The sequence below is a fragment of the Engraulis encrasicolus genome, chromosome 11, assembly GCF_034702125.1.
Source record: "Engraulis encrasicolus isolate BLACKSEA-1 chromosome 11, IST_EnEncr_1.0, whole genome shotgun sequence".
Lineage (NCBI taxonomy): Eukaryota > Metazoa > Chordata > Actinopteri > Clupeiformes > Engraulidae > Engraulis > Engraulis encrasicolus.
This window is the reverse complement of record NC_085867.1, coordinates 39,723,983-39,744,668: the sequence shown is the minus strand read 5'-3', so window position 1 is coordinate 39,744,668 and position 20,686 is coordinate 39,723,983. Positions and strand designations below refer to the sequence as shown.

At 42.9% G+C, this 20,686-nt stretch overlaps 1 protein-coding gene across 3 annotated transcripts in view; it reads right to left on the bottom strand.

Annotated features, from left to right (window-relative positions):
* Positions 1 to 20,686, bottom strand: part of slc4a4b (solute carrier family 4 member 4b) — a 61,275-nt gene that overhangs the window by 6,515 nt on the left and 34,074 nt on the right. For all 3 annotated transcript variants that reach the window (XM_063210590.1, XM_063210589.1, XM_063210591.1), the window contains exons 10-20: positions 18,745 to 18,899; positions 18,267 to 18,386; positions 17,594 to 17,768; positions 14,310 to 14,443; positions 11,893 to 12,167; positions 10,421 to 10,482; positions 7,797 to 7,985; positions 6,402 to 6,515; positions 4,395 to 4,556; positions 3,537 to 3,715; positions 864 to 936 (exon numbers count right to left, since the gene is read on the bottom strand). In XM_063210590.1, the coding sequence (XP_063066660.1) occupies positions 864 to 936; positions 3,537 to 3,715; positions 4,395 to 4,556; positions 6,402 to 6,515; positions 7,797 to 7,985; positions 10,421 to 10,482; positions 11,893 to 12,167; positions 14,310 to 14,443; positions 17,594 to 17,768; positions 18,267 to 18,386; positions 18,745 to 18,899 (1,638 nt within the window). The remainder of the gene's footprint in view (positions 1 to 863; positions 937 to 3,536; positions 3,716 to 4,394; positions 4,557 to 6,401; positions 6,516 to 7,796; positions 7,986 to 10,420; positions 10,483 to 11,892; positions 12,168 to 14,309; positions 14,444 to 17,593; positions 17,769 to 18,266; positions 18,387 to 18,744; positions 18,900 to 20,686) is intronic.

Below are 20,686 nucleotides of genomic sequence, written 5' to 3'. Positions count from 1 at the left end.
GCCTAGTCATAAAAATGTATAACAACACTGCATTACATTTCCCTTGAGTGTGTTAGAATGTGAGGGGGCCAACGAACGAGAGTCTGTTTGACTGGGTCAAAGTCATAAACACGCACTCAATCATGCATGCAGATACACAGCACAGATGAGCACATGGCACATGTTTGTACACTGTACATACATATAGGCTACATGTCCATAATCGGTGACATATAACACAAACTGCATAACAAAGCCTGCACTCTTCAAAATAATGTGTAAGTGTGTGTAACCTACTTAGGATATACCCCATATATTTTATTTGACATAAAAACTCTCTTCCGTTTGTGTGTGTGTGTTATCCTGGCATCTCCTTATTTCTTTACATTGCTCAGTCCCAACACTGCAATAGGGTTTCAAGATCCAATTAAATTAATATGACGTGATCAGTGGTTCTTAACCTTTTTTTCTTAAAGCACCCCCTTACCTCTAACAAAGACAAGCCGCGCACCCCCAACCCAAACCTCTACACGTGTATACGCACTGAAAAAGGATTGAAGTGATTAATTATAATGATTGTTGCTTCAGACCCTAATCAATATCTCAATTCCTTTACATGGGGGACCAAGAAATGTATTCATTTGTTTTGATTTGGCCTAATTATAATGTTCACAAGCCGAGTTTTGGTCACAACCTCAACACAAACAAAATTCTGCGCACCCCCAGGGGGTGCCCGCAACCCAGGTTAAGAAACACTGCCGTAGATTCACCACTATCAATGCGGAATAGTATCTATGGACCTTGTGTCATATACAATAGCAGCACATTTTTTTCTGCAAAAGAACACATGTCTGCAACTCTATCCTCATGATAGTAGTAAATACCTTCAGGACCGGCGCCATGAACACGGACAGGCCAGTCAGGACGAAGACAATGATGCCAGTCACTCTCTGCTCCCTGAAGACACACAAAAAGCCACTTATTAATTTAAAAAATAAATACTTAAAAAAATCTCTCTCTCTCTCTCTCTCTCTCTCTCTCTCTCTCTCTCTCTCTCTCTCTCTCTCTCTATATATATATATATATATATATAAAGTCCCAGTAAAAAGTTTGTACACCCTTTGAAATTTCTTACCTTTCTGTCAAAATTGGTCATAAAACATGGTCTGATCTTCCCGGAAATCACAAGAAGGAACAACCAGAGTCTGCTTTAACTAATTCAACCCAAACATTTGCAAGTTTTCATATTTTCATTGGCCATAAGATGTAAGCATTCACAGGACAGCAAGGCATAAGTAAGTACACCCTTGCATTCAATAGGTTTTAACCCTAAGTTAGTCGCAATAACCTCAACCAGATGTTTCCTGTAGTTGCAGATCAGATTAACAAAACAATCTGGATGTATCTGGTCTCCCTCATCTTTAGAAAACTGCCTCTCGTCAGCAAGGTTTGTGGGATGTCTGGAGTGCATAGCTTTCTTGACTTCATGCCATATAATCTCAATTGTTTTTTGTCAGGGCTTTGACTTTGCTATTCCAGAATGTGTATTTCATTATTATGAAGCCATTCTAAAGTCGATTTGCTTCTAAAGTATGGGTTGTTGTCACATTTCAGCACCCATCCTCTTGTGTGCTTCAACTGTGTGACAGGCTACCTCACTTTTTTCTGTAAAATATCTCGATAAACTTCTGAGTTCATTGTTCCACTGATAATAGCAAACTGAAAAGGGCCAGAGGCAGCAAGGTAGCCGGATATAATGATGCTCCCGCCACCATACTCAAAGGTGGAGATGATGTTTTGGTGAAGGTGTGGTTCTCCAGTTCTCCTCCAAACATGACATTGTGTGTTCCCCTGAACAATTCAACTTTGGTTTCAACGTTGGTCTACAGAATATTTTGCAGTAATTCTATGAAGCATATAAATGCTTTTTCGCAAACCTCAAAGGTGCAGCAATATTTTTTTGGACAGAAACTCCATTAATTTTAGATTGGCAGAATGAATCCCATTTTTAGCTATTCTTGGTTACATCTCCTCTTCTGAGTATGGTGGCGGGAGCATCATTATATGCGGCTACCTTGCTGCCTCAGGCCCTTGACAGTTTGCTATTATCAGTGGAACAATGAACTCAAGTTCATTGTGATATTTTACAGAAAAAACGTGAGGAAGTCTGTCACACAGTTGAAGCACACAAGAGTATGGGTCCTGAAATGTGACAACAACCCATACTTTAGAAGCAAATCGACTTTAGAATGGCTTCATAATAATGAAATACACATTCTGAAATAGCCCAGTCAAAGCCCTGACAAAAAAACAATTGAGATTATATGGCATGAAGTCAAGAAAGCTATGCACTCCAGACATCCCACAAACCCTGCTGATGAGAGGCAGTTCTCTAAAGAAGAGGGAGACAAGATACAAACAGATTGTTTTGTTAATCTGATCTGCAACTACAGGACAAGTCTGGTTGATGATATTGCAACTAACTGAGGGTTAAAACCTACTTAATGTAAGGGTGTACTTACTTATGCCCTGCTCTCCTGTGAATGTTATGGCCTTATGACCAATAAAAATATGAAAACTTGTAAATGTTTGGGTGGAATTAATTAAAGCAGACTGATTGTTCCTTCTTGAAATTTCCGGGAAGATCAGACCATGTTTTATGATCAATTTTGACAGAAATGTAAGAAATTTCAAAGGGTGTACAAACTTTTTCCTGGGACTGTATATATATATATATATATATATATATATATATATATATATATATATATATATATATACTGTATATATATGTATATATATATGACCATCCCCATAAAACAAATACTTTTTAGTGCATTGTCATCAAAGTTGATGGCATACTGCTGAACATTTTTTTTGTCATTGTATAGATTGTATACCACAAATATGGTTTGTTTGTGGTCATGGTTTCGATCTTAGGATGATTAGAAGAGATGATCTGTTGTTCCAGCATCCATAAAACACCACAGCCGTAGTGTTGGTAATACATTAGGAAGTGCTGCAGTTTACTATATGGTCAACTGATCCCCTTTCATAAAGTGTCCTTTATGTGCAACAATGTAACAATGTGTAACCAAACTTAAAGGGACACTGTGTGAGATTTTTAGTTGTTTATTTCCAGAATTCATGCTGCCCATTCACTAATGTTACCTTTTTCATGAATAATTAACACCACCATCAAATTCTAAATATTCATTATGACTGGAAAAATTGCACTTTTCATACATGAAAACGGGGATCTTCTCCATGGTCCGCCATTTAGAATTTCCAGAAATAGCCATTTTTAGCTGCAAAAATGACTTGGACCATACAAGAAAATATTTGTTTATTACTTAGTAAACTTTCATGTAAAGATCAAATTTGGCAATAGGCAGCCCAGTTTCAATGAGCAGCATAGTTGCAGTACCTTTTTTGACCATTTCCTGCACAGTGTCCCTTTAAATACCTACGCCTAGTAAAATAAGTCAAGCCTGCTCCTTGCTACAGTCTACTGTTCCTGACCCCAATTTTCCCAACGTCAGTCACCCCAAACTAACCTGACTCCCAGGAACTTGGGTGCCTCTCCCGGTGCGCTGGTCTCGGTCTCCATCTTGAGGGAGTCGATGTGGGCGATGGAGATGACGGTGGCGGCCACGTACCATGGCAACCCCATGAAGGAACACACCACCATCAGGACCGCTACCCAGAACAGGTCCAGGTGGTACCCTGCACCTTTCTGTAGGAGGGAGGTATAGACACATGAATGCATATGTACACACAGACACACATACACACGCAAGCACGCATACACACACGCATACACACACACACACACACACACACACACACACACACACACACACACACACACACACACACACACACACACACACACACACACACACACACACACACACACACACACACACACACATACACACACACACACACACACACACACACACACACACACACACACACACACACACACACATAGAGGGACAGATAGAGAGAGATGAAGAGAATGAGAGATGAAGACAGCAATGAAGAGGGAGTGAGTTCCAGCCATGACAAGTATTGACCGGCCAATTATTTGCTGATGAATGAGATGCTATTTGCGGATCAGCCAAACAGCTGTAAGCGGCAGTACCCCAAAGTAGCCACATGGGGGCCAGAAGAGGAAGAAGAAGAAACAGAAGAAGAAGAAAAGGAAGAAGAAAAAGGAGGAGAAGAAGAAGAAGAAGGAGGAGGAGGAGATAAGAATATAACTGCAATTTTCTTGCCATTTTAAGCCCAAAATACAGTAGCGCTACACTACTACTGTACGTAAACACAAATACATTGTGAGTGACGTGGCCATTACTACACTGGTAACAACAGACTTATGACAGCAAATAACCTCATATCAGTCTGACCTTGAGCTTGTGCTCCTTCCTGTTGACGATGACGGCTGTGATCTGCTGGTCCATGAAGATGAGGATGGTGACCAGCAGGGCGGGGACGCTGGAGGCCAGGTACACCCACCAGGGGTTGCCACCGAAGGGGGGCACAAACCAGCCGCGATTGGGATTCGTCGGCTGGGAGGGAGAGAAGCATAAAGAAGCATGTGGTGAGTTTCTTTTCCCTTTGTATTTGTGTGTGTGTGCGTATGCGCATGGCCGCTGACAGCTTTGGCTGGGCCCAGAACAAAGTCATATGAATGGGCTTCTCTACCTACAATGCTATGAGAACCAAATTGCGGGGCCCAGGACAACAGACCCCTTTGTCCCCCCACCTGTCGGCTTCCCTGTATATATATATGTGTGTGTGTGTGTGTGTGTGTGTGTGTGTGTGTGTGTGTGTGTGTGTGTGTGTGTGTGTGTGTGTGTGTGTGTGTGTGTGTGTGTGTGTGTGTGTGTGTCCTTGTGTGTGTGCATGAAAAACGGTTCACATTTCCCAAACATCCAAACCTCTGTGCTGTTGTACTGTAGGTAGTGAAGAAGCAGGAGTGAAAGAAGCATGCATGTGTAATCCTTATGCCTCTTAACACTTCCAACAGGTGATTTCACTAACTAGCTAATGTACTGTCCCTGGCTAATGATTGGGATCAGCTGGCTTATTGGACAGTTGCAACCTGGATGCCACAACAGGACTGGGGTGAATTTCTGGAAAGCTTAGCTGTTTTCAACTTCAGCAGTTGCCAATGGGAAATTGCATTGCAACCAACAAAGTAGCTAACATAGTTAGCAACTACGCGTTCCAGAAATGCACCCCTGATTTGTGACTACTCTCCAAGGACCGATTTGTGACTACTCTACCGCACACCAGTTCCGACAATGTGCAAAGCACTGCTCTGCCAACATTTGATAACATTGTTTTCAATACAGGTCAGCACATCATCACTAATGTCCACCAGTGTTGGGTGCTGAGGGCTATTTTTTGTCGGTGCCTTGCATTCAAATCCACTGTTGAATCCACCTGCTGCTACGATGCTTGTTTGCTACTGTACATAAAATATGTCGCCAGTGTGGGGGGTAAATAACAGATCCAACATTCCTCATCAATGCTGTTGGAACCAGTGTGATGTGTGGCCCGGAGCTGTACACCTCTGGGTTTACATTATACAAGACAGTTCGGTAACACTTCATTTTAGGGACACATCTATAAGCACTAATACATACAATGTTAATGCCTGCATAAGTAACTTGTAAGGCATGTACTAAGCAAACGCTAAGGCCTACTAGGTCCTTACTAAGGCTAAATTGGTAATAAATCCCTTATTGTGCATGAACAAGACATTTGCGAATACATGCCTAACAAATGTTTGATTTTGCTTTGTACATGCCTTACAAGTTACTTATACAGGAACATTGTATGTATTAGTGTGCTAATAGATGTATCCCTGAAATAAAGTGTTACCGACAGTTCATATCCGTACAAGTACCCTTGCCTTGCATTTGCATGTCTTTAGTTAAAACAGTAAAACTGGAAAACAATAACAAGTGAGAACACAATGTGCATCATGGTTTCTGGTACAGTGTATTGCCCTACTCAAATCACAGAACTACATGATCAGGCTAGTGCTGTACAACCCAATGGGTACGGCAGCTACAGTATTAGAGAGAGGAGAAGACCTTGTTTCTCACGGTTAGCCTACAGGTAAACTGTACTGTGGACTTTCAAGATCTACAGATGTTTCAAAGTCTTTGGGATGGCTCGCGTAACCATCAGATTAAGAAATACTAATACTATCGGACAATAACCAGAATTTGCATCACCGATGCTGTGTAATGTACTATATGCTTTCCATGTTGTAGTTCTTCTTAATGTGTTTTTGGAAATACTACTTTCCTCTAGAACGGAAGATCGATGGACAATAACCACAATTCGCATCACGATAAATAAATAAATTAGGTCCATGTCCACCTGAGGTAGCACCTTACCTTGAATTCGCTTGGCACGAGGAGTTTGGGAGTGTCGACGCCAACCAGGGCGTCCACTCCACAGAAGATCAGGATGGCCAGGATGATGGCAAAATCACTAATCAGCTTCCTCACCTGCAGGAATAAAGGACACAGACACACAGACACACACGCGCGCACGCACACACACACACAGACACACACACACAGACACACACACACACACACACACACACACACACACACACACACACACACACACACACACACACACACACACACACACACACACAGACACACACACACACACACACACACAGACACACACACACACACACAGACACACAGACACACACACACATAATAATTAGTATGATTTTTAAAAATATACAGTATGACCAATGCTAAAAAGAATTTATGCAAAACCTTGCTATAACAGTATCTCAAATTTGGTTTTAGGCAACACATTTGAGGCTGGCAGATGTACCAGTACAGATACACATACACGCACACGCACACGCACACGCACACACACACGCACACACACACACACACACATACACACACACACAATGGTTGTGTCTGTCTACAGTAGCTGCTGAGTCAGGCAGTAGAGCTCCTGTAGCATGACCTGCTGCTGCTGTGAGGCCAGAAGGCCAACAGGTAAGACTAGACTAGACTAGACCACCCATGATGCACACAGAATCGCTCAAACTCAGCACTACCGTGTGTGTGTGTGTGTGTGTGTGTGTGTGTGTGTGTGTGTGTGTGTGTGTGTGTGTGTGTGTGTGTGTGTGTGTGTGTGTGTGTGAGTGTGTGTGAGTGAGTGAGTGAGTGAGTGAGTGAGTGAGTGAGTGAGTGAGTGAGTGAGTGAGTGAGTGAGTGAGTGAGCGAGCGAGCGAGCGAGCGAGCGAGCGTGCGTGCGTGCGTGCGTGCGTGCGTGCGTGCGTGCGTGCGTGCGTGCGTGCGTGCGTGCGTGCGTGCGTGCGTGCGTGCGTGCGTGCGTGCGTGCAGTTTTTACTTGTGCGTTACTTATACTTTTGCACTTTGCTCTGTGCACATTGAAGGGATGCGTTAAATGTAATTGCGTGTACTTTTTATTCTGGTCTGTTCTATTCTATTCCATTCTATTGAGGTTCTTACACACGGCTTAACCCAGTAAGACACAGCCCCTGATAAAAAATATAAATATATATTTGCTTTTACCAGAATGGCAATGACCAAGTCGTATTGTATTACAAAAAGGCCCTATGCACTGTCAGAGAAGTGTAACACAATGGTAGTAACATTTTTTTCAATGACTATTAGAGCATTCCACTGGTGAAACGGCGTGCGTTAAGGGGCTACAAGCGTTTGTCTACTTGTACAAGTACAGCAGTTTACAGTACATGATGCACCCTGGCAGAGTCGTCTCACCATGGTGGGGAAGAAGCGGCTGGTCTTGAACTTCTTGAGGCCCATGGAGCAGGCGTAGGTGCCCAGGAAGAGGATGAAGGACATGAGGGTGATGTCGGGCACGAAGCCGCACGCCGGCCCCACCAGCCGCCCGCCCATGCTCTTGCACTCCGCCCTGCTCAGGGACACCCACGTGTCATTCAGCTGCCGCTGCAAAACAAGGACGACGCAGTTACACCTCATTTTCCCGTCTCTGTTGAATTGATTAGATACAGTGTAACAAGCTATGTAGCGACGTGTGAAGTTATGTTCTTGTACAGTATGTTACCTTAGGGTTAGGATTAGGATGAGGTATGTAGCCAACTTGGTAGGTACATAATGCTACATGTGACACATCATCATATTTAATGTACACTATATGATGACATAGAACATGTAAATCACCAGCTGCTGCTGATCAAACTACACCGCACAGCAAATATGACACAAGGCACATACAGGTGTAATATTTGATATTATGCGCATAACACAAAAATGAAACCAGGAGATGCATCAGACTATATGGCGCAGCTAATATAGGGGGATAACAGGCATAGAACCCCCCCACCCCAAACACACACACACATACACGAGCACGCACGCACACACACACAAACACACTCACACGAGCACACACACGAGCGTGCGCGCGCAAACACACACACACACACACACACACACACACACACACACACACACACACACACACACACACACACACACACACACACACACACACACACACATGTATGCACACACACAGACCTTTTTTGGACAGTGACCCTGTACATAAACAAGCATAATCTGGAGGTGCATACAATTATAAAGTAGGCCTTGCAGTGAAATAAAATAAAAGGAAAACAAAAATCAATACAACGAGGTGATTCCCTTAAACAGTTGATTTAGTGAACAGCTGAAAATCGGGGTGGTATGGTAACATCAGCAGATGGGCTTCACTATAACACCTATAAGTCCTATGTGTTCTAATGATGTAACAGGTCATGATTACATCACATTACATTACACTTAGCTTACACTTTTATCCAAAGCAAATTACAGTTATGTGTATACAATGTGTTGGTTACAGTCCCTGGAGCAATGTGGAGTTATTTGCCTTGCTCGAGGGCATTTCAGCTATAGATAGAGGTGTAGGGAGGATGGGTGAGGGTGGGATTTGAACCTGCAACCCTCTGATCCTAAGTCCACCTCCCTAGCCACTGTGCCACAGCTGCCCGGTGCCCAGTCATGATACTCCACAAGTGGGATATTAGGCCTACACGTGTACAAATCAAACACAGAGCAGCCTTGAAATACTGTAAACAAATGAGCTGGGACACACAGATGATGATGATGATGATGATGATTACTGCAAGCTACGCTACAGATGTGAGTCAGGTGGATGATTAAAGGATTATATTATGTGATTAATGATTGTGTATACAGTATAGTGGATTACTAGCTGATTAGGAACTGGGATGAATGGGAGGTTGTCCTTACAGCTTGACAACACGTGGTCATTTTTATAGAAGAAGATACCGCACACTCTTGTCCATCGTGCTGCAATTTATTAACAAAACAACGTTTTGGCCCGTATGGCCTCTCAAGGTGTGTGTGTGTGTGTGTGTGTGTGTGTGTGTGTGTGTGTGTGTGTGTGTGTGTGTGTGTGTGTGTGTGTGTGTGTGTGTGTGTGTGTGTGTGTGTGTGTGTGTGTGTGTGTGTGTGTGTGTGTGTGAGTGAGTGAGTGAGTGAGTGAGTGAGTGAGTGAGAGAAGGCGCAGCTGAATATCTGCATATGTTGAACTTAAATAAAAATGAGGAGAATAAAAATTATAAGGAACTTATCCAGTCCAGCTCACCCCGTAGTTGAGGGGGATAACAAAAACGAAACCCGCCTAAGCCCCTCAACACCCACCCACCCACACACACACGCCTACACACACACACACAGGCACGCCCCGCCACACACACACACATACACACACACACACATGCACGCACGTATGCTCAGCTCACACACACACACACCACCCTCTGCATACTAGAAGCAGCAGTGTCCCCGCCTCAGCAGGGAGTATCATATGTCAGTCCCTCGGGCGCCTCTCCACCTCCCCTGTTTTACGGGCCACACATGTATGAAGCCCATTGTGCCATGACCTTCTCTTCAAAAGAGAGGTAAAACTCTACTGCTATCGCACACAGTAAAAAAAACACTTAGAGAGTTAAAATAACTCTTAATAACTCCAAATATTGAATTAACTTAATTGTTTACGGTGCATGGCATTGTTAATGCATAGAAGTGGGAGGGAGGGGGCATTGGCAAACTTCTCTTTTAGACACAAAAGACGCTGACTCACTGACATCAAGCAGGAGACACTTCAATGGTTAGTTTAAGCAGACACACAAAGGGTGGTGATACTGGAGACTGGAGACAACAATACAGACATGCACGTGGACACGTGGACACACACACACACACACACACAAACACACACACACACACACACACACACACACACACACACACACACACACACACACACACACACACACACACACACACACACACACACACACACACACTCACACACACATGCACATTCTACACACCTGATCAGTGCTATTCGACCACCAGGGATCCAAGGCATCCGGTTGTAATACTGTGCTGTTCCCTGTGAAGGTGATTGTTTTTTCTCTGGTTACTGGATGTACTGTCATGATTCAAGGAAAAGCAGAATCATATCTACAAAGTACGCAGATAGCAAATGGCCGCAATCACACTTCCTTGCAAAATTTCCCTGCTAGCACTTGTGTTTTGTTTAAGGAGATTTTTCCCCCCTCAGATTGACGTATGTAATTCTTCAAGGAATATCAGAATCATACCAATGCAAATAGCAAAATGATAGCTATCACACAATCACATCCCCTTGCAAACTTCCACGTTAGAACGTTTGGTTTGTTTACTTAAATATTAACAGTAGGAAAGAATAACAAAGCGGGGAAAATGGTCAGGATGTTTGCTTTGGTGTTGTAATACGTGTGCCAACAATGTCTACTACACTGAATGCTTTTAGACCAAAACCACACCACCTCAACGCTGAGCAAGCAGTATACCTTTGGCTATCGATTGCTATGGGCGCACTGTGAAACCCATCAAGCGGTGATACCATCACAAGCAGTATCAACATTACTATCTCTGAATACATAGGCCTACAGTACTTGACATGACACTATTTCTTGAAATTAGAGGTTTCCTCCTGCACTTAATGAAATCAGTCAGCAAGGGTAATATAGTGTGTCAAGAACATTATAACATTTTAAAACTATGTAGCCTACATGTAATATTGGTTTGTAAATATTTTCTTTGTATGATTCATTTACTCAGTAGTGTCAAGTTTTGAATATTTAGCCGCTTTTCTGAAAGTAGAATGAAAGTAGACTGGTCCGCACCAATTTTTGTTTTACATTTGCTGCTGTCTCTGTTATTTGGGATACCGTATTCGTATTTTGACTCAACTGGCTTTAGAATGGCCGTCTATGGACATGCCCATATCTTTTCTTAAAACCACCCAAACATTTGTTCTCCAAAGCATGCATCCCACCAAGTGGTTAGGGGTAGCATTCTCTAACAAGTTTGAAAGCAAAATGTAGCTTCTATTAGTTTTTATTTTTGTGAACGTAAAAATGTACGTTTATTTAATATTTACAAAACATTAAATAAATCACTTCAGATATCATGACAGAAGCCATTTTCGCTACAAAACTTGTTATGGAACACCAGTGAACACTACTAAAAGTTGGTGAGCTGCACATTCTTGAAAACGAATATTTGGAGTGGTTTTAGATACAGATATGCCCATTGAAAAATAATATTTGGAGTGGTTTTAGAAACAGATATGCCCATAGACAACATAGATGACAAAATCCAAATGAGCCAAATATCAACAAATTGGTGAGTGCAATGCGCCGTTGTACTATACTGCAAACATTTTAGAAAAGGGGCAAAATGTTCAAAATAGTGCACATGTCATTTCAATTGATGTTAAAAAACAACAAAAATCCCAGACTCAGCTACTACTCACCTTCCGGTTCCGGGGGCATGCAGTGGCAGTAGTACTGTGTGACCAGATCCATGTTGTAGTCGGCGTTGATGTGGTGGTGGTGCGCCAGCTTCAGCATCTTCTTGAAGGCGTCGTAGATGAAGATGAAGCTGATGAGGGCGGAGAAGCCCTCCTCCGTGAAGCGTGTGAAGTACTGCACCAGGAAACTGGCGTCCGTGGCCACCAGGATCAGCGTCAGGAACGCCGACCACAGGCCGATCCACAGCCGGAATTCCAGATAGTCAAAGCTGTTCTCTCTGAGGGGACCATGGAGGGGGGGAGAGGATTCCGATTATTTCTTTTTTTTGCACCATGAAGCTAAAAACATGAACTAAAAAAACATGAGTTCAGGAAGGAAGTTCTAGTCAGAAGTGATGTGCGAGTGACAAATGGGATTCAGCGTAATTCTTCATTAAACTCTTTTACACTTGAAAGCAACAGCTATACAAAATGGAGTCCATGACGTGATGCACCTGCATGCATGGCTGAATAACTTCACATTAGGCAACGTTATTAATACAGATGTAAGCCTGTTGTTGGATTAACTTGCAGGCATGTGTCTGTTCTTTGGCTCTGAGGGCAGGGTGGTGGAAACAAGAGGAGAACGAAAGAGCGAAAGAAAGAACAAAAGAAAGAAAGAAAGAAAGAAAGAAAGAGAGAAAGAAAGAAAGAAAGAAAGAAAGAAAGAAAGGGGGCCCCTGGCTGTGGCCTGTGGCCTCGTGTCTCATCCAGACATCGAAATGAAATCAGGCTCAATTATTCATAATGGAACATAACAGACATGGAGTAACACTAGAGCAACCTGACCTAACACAGGGGGAGAGAGAAGAACAAGAGAAGAGAGAGACAAGAGGAGAACAAGAAAAAAAAACAGTGGCCAGTGGAGTCGCACGGACAGAAGGGTAAAAGAAGATTTGAGTGGAAATGGAAAATATATTAAAAGGAGGAAAAGCTGGTTCCAGAACCTATCATTTGTAATTTGTCAGCTATAAACACATAAACGTATCACCTATAAACCTTTTATCATAAGGTATATAACATGGCTTGCTTTTAAATCATTAGTGAAGTACTGTTTCAGCATTTAATCATTCAGCCGAACCAGCTTTTGGCAGAGTCTAGGTCACTTTAGCCTACGCAGTGAAAGGACAAACATGCTGAAAGAGGCAAGGTCCTGCACAGGAAACCAACAATGGGAACAAGTGGAAATGAACAGACAATCAGGCTTGGCATGGTGTCTTCAGCCAACCGCCATGAGAACAGCTTGTGCTTTGGGAACATCTCCGTAATACAATACAAAGATATTTTTGACAAAATATGTTCTTGTTTTTCTTGTGCCTTCTTGTTGTTGTGTTTACGAAAATTATTTCACAATGGCAAAAATGTTCTGGTAGAACTCTGCGGTTCCACACTAATATGTACCCAACACTGGATGCATTAAGTCAAAGACTTAGCTGCTGTAATAATTAACTTTGACTATACTCATATAATCATATAACAATCATAAAAACAAGCTTTTCTTCTTTTCAATGTTCTGTGTATTTTTTTTAACAACTTGACTTAACATAATGTAACGCATCCAGTGTAGCTCCAGCCTACACTCTACAGACTGAGGTGTTGGTAGAGTCCACTAACTGTGTCTTCCTCTGTAACTCGACTCTTGTGGAAGGTCGTAGGGGGTAATCTACCTTCATGCAATATGGATGGTGCCATGGGTGAATTGCAATGTTTTGGTCGTAGTTGGCGTCACCTAAGTCGACACTGTTTTAAATGACAGCGAATGTGTTTGTTCACATTTGTGCAGTGCTCAAATTGACAGCATGCCATCAGCGATCGGGTGTTTTTAAATGTGAGCACCTGATAAGCAACGATAACTGTAGACCAAAAGAAGTGAAGACGATATTGGTATGTTTATGCCTATGCAGGTGTTATACTTCGATAGATGTGAAGGCACCAACAGTATTTGGTCATTGTTTGTTTACAGTTTTTATACATCTCTGGCGATACAGTACTGTATCAATGGTATAAACTGCATAAATTAAATAAATATAGGAGGTAAAATTGAAATCCCAAATGTTTTCTATGTTGGCACCTCATTGAAAACTTCAACTACAAACTATGTACTGTATAAGAGAGTACAACACAGTACAGTGGTATACAGTACAGCATGTGTCATTGTCAAATCAGGGGAGTGTTCTAAGAAAATGGCTCAGTAGTAAACCAGGTTGAGTTAACCTTGAGGTAGAGGTAAATAATCTAATAGAAGAGCCTGGAGTCCTCATTTTCTAAATCAAATGGCACCTGTGGTGAAACTTTTCCCAGATTTACCCCTTCCTGTAGGCCAACCTAGCCATGTTTATCACTTCACCATGTTCCTGGAATAGCCCAGGTGTTCCGCTTACTTGCTGAAGTTGAAGAGCAGTCTCTCAAAGACGAGCACGGGCCCCGTACTGCTGAGGATGGTGAGAGGCTGGCCAGCCAGCAGGCAGAAAAGGCCACCCGACAACGCTGTGCCCAAAAAACTCTCCAACACACCCTGTGGAAGAAAGAAAATGCTTAATTATTACTAGGCTTAATTATTACTACTATCAATATAATAATAAGAAGAAAAAACAAACACACTGTGGATAGGCTCAATCACATGGTATGAAAAGGGCACCTTGCAAACTTGCCTGATGTTTACCTCACTTGCTGACAAATAATTCCCCATAGGGGACAATAAAGTTTCTAACTACGGTAACTAACTAACTAACTAACTAACTAACTAACTAACTAACTAACTAACTAACTAACTAACTAACTAACTCTCCATCACTCGCTGTAGGAGGCAACAAGATGGCTTCTTATGATGAAATAACTGACTCTGCAAAGGCCGCCAAAGCCGTGCCCAAAAAACTCTCCAAAAAATACACCCTCTGGGGGACAACAAGACTTCCTCTTACATACTGTATATGAAAATAACTTGAATGCCATCAAATGACATGAAGAGGGCGTCCATCAAAGTGCTGCTCACAAACCTCAAAAATAAATCAAACCCACAGACATTTTTTTAAGACAGCAATGATATGGGATGTCATGATAGGGATAGGAAAGATGGCTTCCTATTTGACAAATAATTTGAGGGCAAAGACCAGACAAAGACACTTCCTTCCTCCAAACCACCACACCACAGGACAGACTGCACTGCCTGCAAACTTATCAGGATCAGCAGTTCCTGCTGTGAGGACAGGGGAGAGTGTTGCTGGGTAGGCCTAACACATGCACATGAAAATTACGTAGGCTGGCTCATAAAATGACACAAAATGTGGTCCTACAAATGGTTTTATCACAGGGAAAAGAACAATACGTACTACAGTGTTTTGGGCACTGTGTAGGAAACAAAGCACGACACTTACAGTCTCTGAACTCTAGGGATACATTCTTTCTGACGTTGTCAACAGGGGACAAAAGACCCACATTGGCATGCATGGCAGCTGTGGTCACTACTTCCACATGTCATTAATCAGCTGTGACAAGCGTGCGGGATTGCAATAGAGTTACTGTCTGCTTACAATACACACTGTGAGCATACTGGCATACTGGACTACGGGCATACTGTAAGTGTTTACTGTATGTCCTTTCACATGCTCAGTAAAGAGAACTGTTCTCTTTCTCTCTCTTTTCTCTCTCTTTTCTCTTTTCTCTCTCTCTCTCTCTCTCTCTCTCTCTCTCTCTCTCTCTCTCTCTCTCTCTCTCTCTCTCTCTCTCTCTCTCTCCCCCCTTTATCTCTCTCACATGTACAGGTGAATCTTGACTTATCAACAAAATAATGAAGCGGTCACCACAGCCAGTCCTTCCATTAAGTACAAGACCCTCACCTGCCATAATGCTCTTGGAGGTGAGAGCAGAGTGATATTTACTGACCCTCAACATCTTGGTACCACGAGGCCCTGTGTATACAGTTCATCTCACAAATGAATGTAGGCTTTTATTAATGTTGTACATTCCTTGGCATTGTTGTAAATTCATTGAACTTCTATTTGCAAGGGTTATTTGCCTTAATATAGTAAATTACAATATTAAAGTATTTTCTTGGGGGGCTTTTTGGCCTTTATTATGATAGGACAGTATGAGGTAGGGTTGGGAAATGACCCCAGCCGGACTCGAACCGGGGTCCCCGTGGGCATGTACAGTAAGCCCAAATGTGGGGGGCTTAGTGCACTGCGCCACAGTGCCCTCTGTAAATTATAATATACATGGGTTCTAAATTTTGTTTATAACCTGACTGTGCAAACCTAGCTGCGCACAACTCAACCTTTGATTGTTGGAAACCACTGTCGGTCAAAAAATTAGCTCACGTGGTTGGCTGCCAGTGTCTTGCCCCTCCTCATAACATCGTGTTGATAAACACTGAGAACCCACGTATTAACAAGCCGCTAACCAGCTGTGTTTACCTATCCTGGGTGAAACAAGGGCACGGAGGATCCGGCAGCAGTAATCTCCTGTGCGTGGCAAAGACAGTGTGGATTTGTCAGAAGGATTTGTAGTCGCCCGCCAAACAGGACAGACCTTGGCATGCCACTAGTGAGACATACTATATGTAGCCGAGAAATCAACACTTGGAAGCGTGTAGACGACCGAAAAGCTTAAGAGAAAGTGTAGACAACTGAAAGCTTATTTGTGTCAACCATTCACTCACTAGATCAGCTAATTAGTGAAATAACGTGTTTCCACTGCACTGGCTGCACGGGTATATTTGCACAGGGGATCAATTGACACTGCAGACAGTAATTCATAAAACATCCAGTCACACATGCTGCCTGGAATTATTTAATGTACGTAAGTATGATATGGACAATCTATGCAAGACTGGGTCAATATGGTCTCGTTCTAGAATAAGAAGCGTAAAGCAATTCTCTTGATTGTGAGGGAAAAGTGGTTTGGAAACACCTCAACATACAGTACATATTAAATCCTTAAACAATATGGGCAAGCTGTGGATAAGTTGCCTATTCATGCTCTTGGTTTTCACTGGGTCAATACTGTCATGCTTCTACGTAATGACTGTGTGAATCTCTCTGCTGTGCCGCTGCTTTCCTTTTCTCAGTGAGGATTGGTGAACTCGTCAGGGAAAAGGTTGGAGATCAGTGGAAGCAGGGATTCCCTGTGAGGGATTTATCTTCCTTCTTGCTAAGGGAACGCGTTTGGCTGAGTAACGCCCACTTCATTGCTAATCTGGCTGTGGGGCTGCTCGCCTATTTATGGCACAAGGCACAGGCCAATCCCACCTCCTTCAAACCAACTACAGCATTGCACAGCTAAATATACATACAAACATAGCTATATAGGGCACATACACACAGTCAAAGGGTTCACTCCAATTATCCATCTACTCATATACTTGATATAGCGTCATTACAGAACAACAGCTAAACATAGCAAGGTATACAGTATATGGGAGAGTGCCCTTGCATTCAGATGGTACAGATGGTACGTACTATTTAGGTACACAATTGTGAAAGCTGAGAACCATATCAAGGGCCGCTGACAGATTTTGCTGGGCCCGGGACAAAGTATTCTGAAGGGCCCCCCATCCAATACATACACAATGTAATGGAAACCCAAATTTGGGCTGCCTCTCTACATGGGCCCAGGACAAGTGACTTCTGAACACGTCTAGGGTGGGATCGGGATCCCCTCCCCTCACCTGCATGTTTTCCGTGGCGTCCCCCAGAAGCCCTCCGAACGTGATGGCGTTGGTCACCGTGCCCAGGTAGATGAACAAGATGGCCGAGAGAGCCTGGATGTGCAGCGCGTCGTAGAAGTCACTGGCGAAAAATGGCAACTTTCTCTTCACGTCCATGATCAGGCCACCGCAAAACCTGCACAGGGGGAATGACCAACAAGGAAGCATTGTTGCTAGTAAGACGGTGTAATTAAATACTTAAACTTAGATAAAATAAGACATTTATAAATACTTTAAGACATCTGTTTAGATAAATCATTCTAAAAAAGTCTCAGATTATTCATTTGAAGGTAGTATTGCTATGTCATATCACGTCACGGTCACTGATGAAAAAAAAAGTCGGTTTTCCACAATGAAGATGAGCTAATCCATTTGTGCTTGTATAATTGGCTATTTTTCACCATTCCATACAAATTGTGTTTTTTTTTTATTTGAAGCAGGGCGTGTGCCTCTGAACCCAGGGCCCTCCTGTACTGGTGGTGGGGGCCCCATTATGACCTTGGCAGGCTGTAAGGAGGGGTTGCTGTCAATATTTTGCCCTGGGGCCCTGAATACAACTGTTCCACCATTGAGACTGGATGAGGCAATAATACTCCTAGAATCTCTGGTTCTGCCACTGGAGGGCTTGTCATACCTTCCCGTCCGCACCAGCTCCTCTCCCACATGGTGTCCTCCCCCTCCTCCTCCACCTCCATCGTGCGGCGTGTCTCCATTCATCTGGACACCTTCTCCTCCTCCTGCAATGATGTTTTTCCTGAGAGGAAAGGAAGTCAAAAGGTCTGAATCTGAAACAATCTATGATCAATAAACTATGACGATCCAGTGCATCCTTAGAGCAATTTTTGGTATTTGGAAACCACATTTTCAGTACCGTAAGATGAGTTAAGAGATTTTGCCCAGTGCTTAAACCCGCCAAAAACCAGACACAGACTGTAAAAAAAGATGGTTGTCTAACACTGTCCTGAGAAACATTATTGAGTTACTTTTGCTTAACTTTGTGCTGGAAAGATCTGTAGCAATCGTCAACAGTATAACTCAAACACCATAAGCGCAAATGTATTTATTTTTATTGCCCTGGATGATAGTTGCTGGGTGGGCATTGCCATGGTTACCGTTTGTCGGCGGAGGGCACTGATTTGGGCGGCTCTATCCTGATGTCGGGGTCCCACTCTCCAGGGGGCAGCACGATGACCTCGTCAAGGAACTCCTCAATGCCGGCCAGAAGGTCCTGCCGGTCCTTAGCCTTGTAGGCCACGTCATGGAACACCTGTGGGTATGTGGAGAGGGGGAGTGTTATTTCAAATGTATGGCATTCTATTTTATTCGATTGAACTTAACTGTATTGATGGTATCCCATCAGCATCACCAATGTTCTATGCGGCCGTACATGTACAGTGCCCTCCATAATTATTGGCACCCCTGGTTGAGATGTGTTAAAAGCCTTAAAATAAATTCAGTGTTAATTGCAGAAGAATACTGTCACACTGAAAATTTTAGGAAAATGTAGCCTTCAACTCAAATGAATTGTAGGAAAATAAAAAAATCCCTGACTAAAAAATAATTATTTTTCATTAAATCACCTGTTCCACAATTATTGGCACCCTTAACAATTCCCAGGAAATAAATATAATTGAAGCATTTCTGTCATTTCTACAGTAGTTTACAAAGTTTACCAGAGTATGTAGGAACATTTAATTAGTAATTCATCACTTCCTGTTTCCCTGGGGTATAAATATGACGTGACACCGAGGCCATTTCTCTTATCCACTCTTAAACATGGGAAAGACAAAGGAACACAGCATACAAGTGAGGCAGATGTGCGTCGACCTTCACAGGTCAGGCAGAGGCTACAAGAAGATTGCCACTCAGCTGCAGCTGCCCATATCCACTGTGAGAGGAATAATTAAGAAGTTCAAAACAACTGGAACAGTGGTAAACAAGCCTGGACGAGGACCCAAGTTTATTTTGCCACCACGCACAGTGAGGAGGATGGTAAGAGAAATCAAAAGATCTCCAAAGCTCACTGTTACAGAATTACAACAAATGGTAGCATCCTGGGGTCACAAAGTCTCCAAATCAACCATCAGGCACTGTCTACACGCCAACAAGCTGTTTGGGAGGCATGCACGGAGAAAACCTTTCCTCACCCACAATCATGAACGCAAAGGTCTGGAGTTCGCCAAGCGGTATTGGGGCTTCAACTGGGACCGTGTGCTTTGGTCAGATGAGACCAAGATTGAGCTTTTTGGCAACAAACACTCTAAGTGGGTCTGGCGTGCCACGAAAGATGCGCATGCTGAAAAGCACCTCATACCCACTGTGAAGTATGGGGGTGGGTCAGTGATGCTGTGGGGCTGTTTCGCTTCCAAAGGCCCTGGGAAGCTTGTTAGGATTGCATGGCATCATGAATGCTTTGAAATACCAGGACATTTTAAATCAAAATCTGTTGCCCTCTGCCCGAAAGCTGAAGATGGGTCGTCACTGGGTCTTTCAGCAAGACAATGACCCTAAACATATGGCCAAATCTACGCAGAAATGGTTCACCAGACACAAAATCAAGCTCCTCCCATGGCCATCTCAGTCCCCAGACCTCAACCCCATTGAGAACCTGTGGGATGAGCTGAAGAGGAGAGTACAGAGGAGAGGACCCAGGTCTCTGGATGATTTAGAGAGATTCTGCAAAGAGGAATGGCTGAAGATCCCTCTTTCTGTCTTTTCCCATCTTGTGAAACATTATAGGAGAAGATTAGGTGCTGTTTTGTTGGCAAAAGGGGGTTGTACAAAATATTAACAACAGGGGTGCTAATAATTGTGACACACATTATTTGATGTCAAATAATTATTTCTTTATGTGGGATTTTTTCCCCACTGAATAAATGCACTTGTATTGAAGGTTGGATTTTTCTCTTTTTTTCCATTAAGGTCCCATATTATTTAGAAAAAAATAATAATAATTGGAAGCTAAAAAACACATCTCAACCAGGGGTGCCAATAATAATGGAGGGCACTGTATGTGTGTGTATATGTACTGTATGTTGATGTCTGAGGATGTTT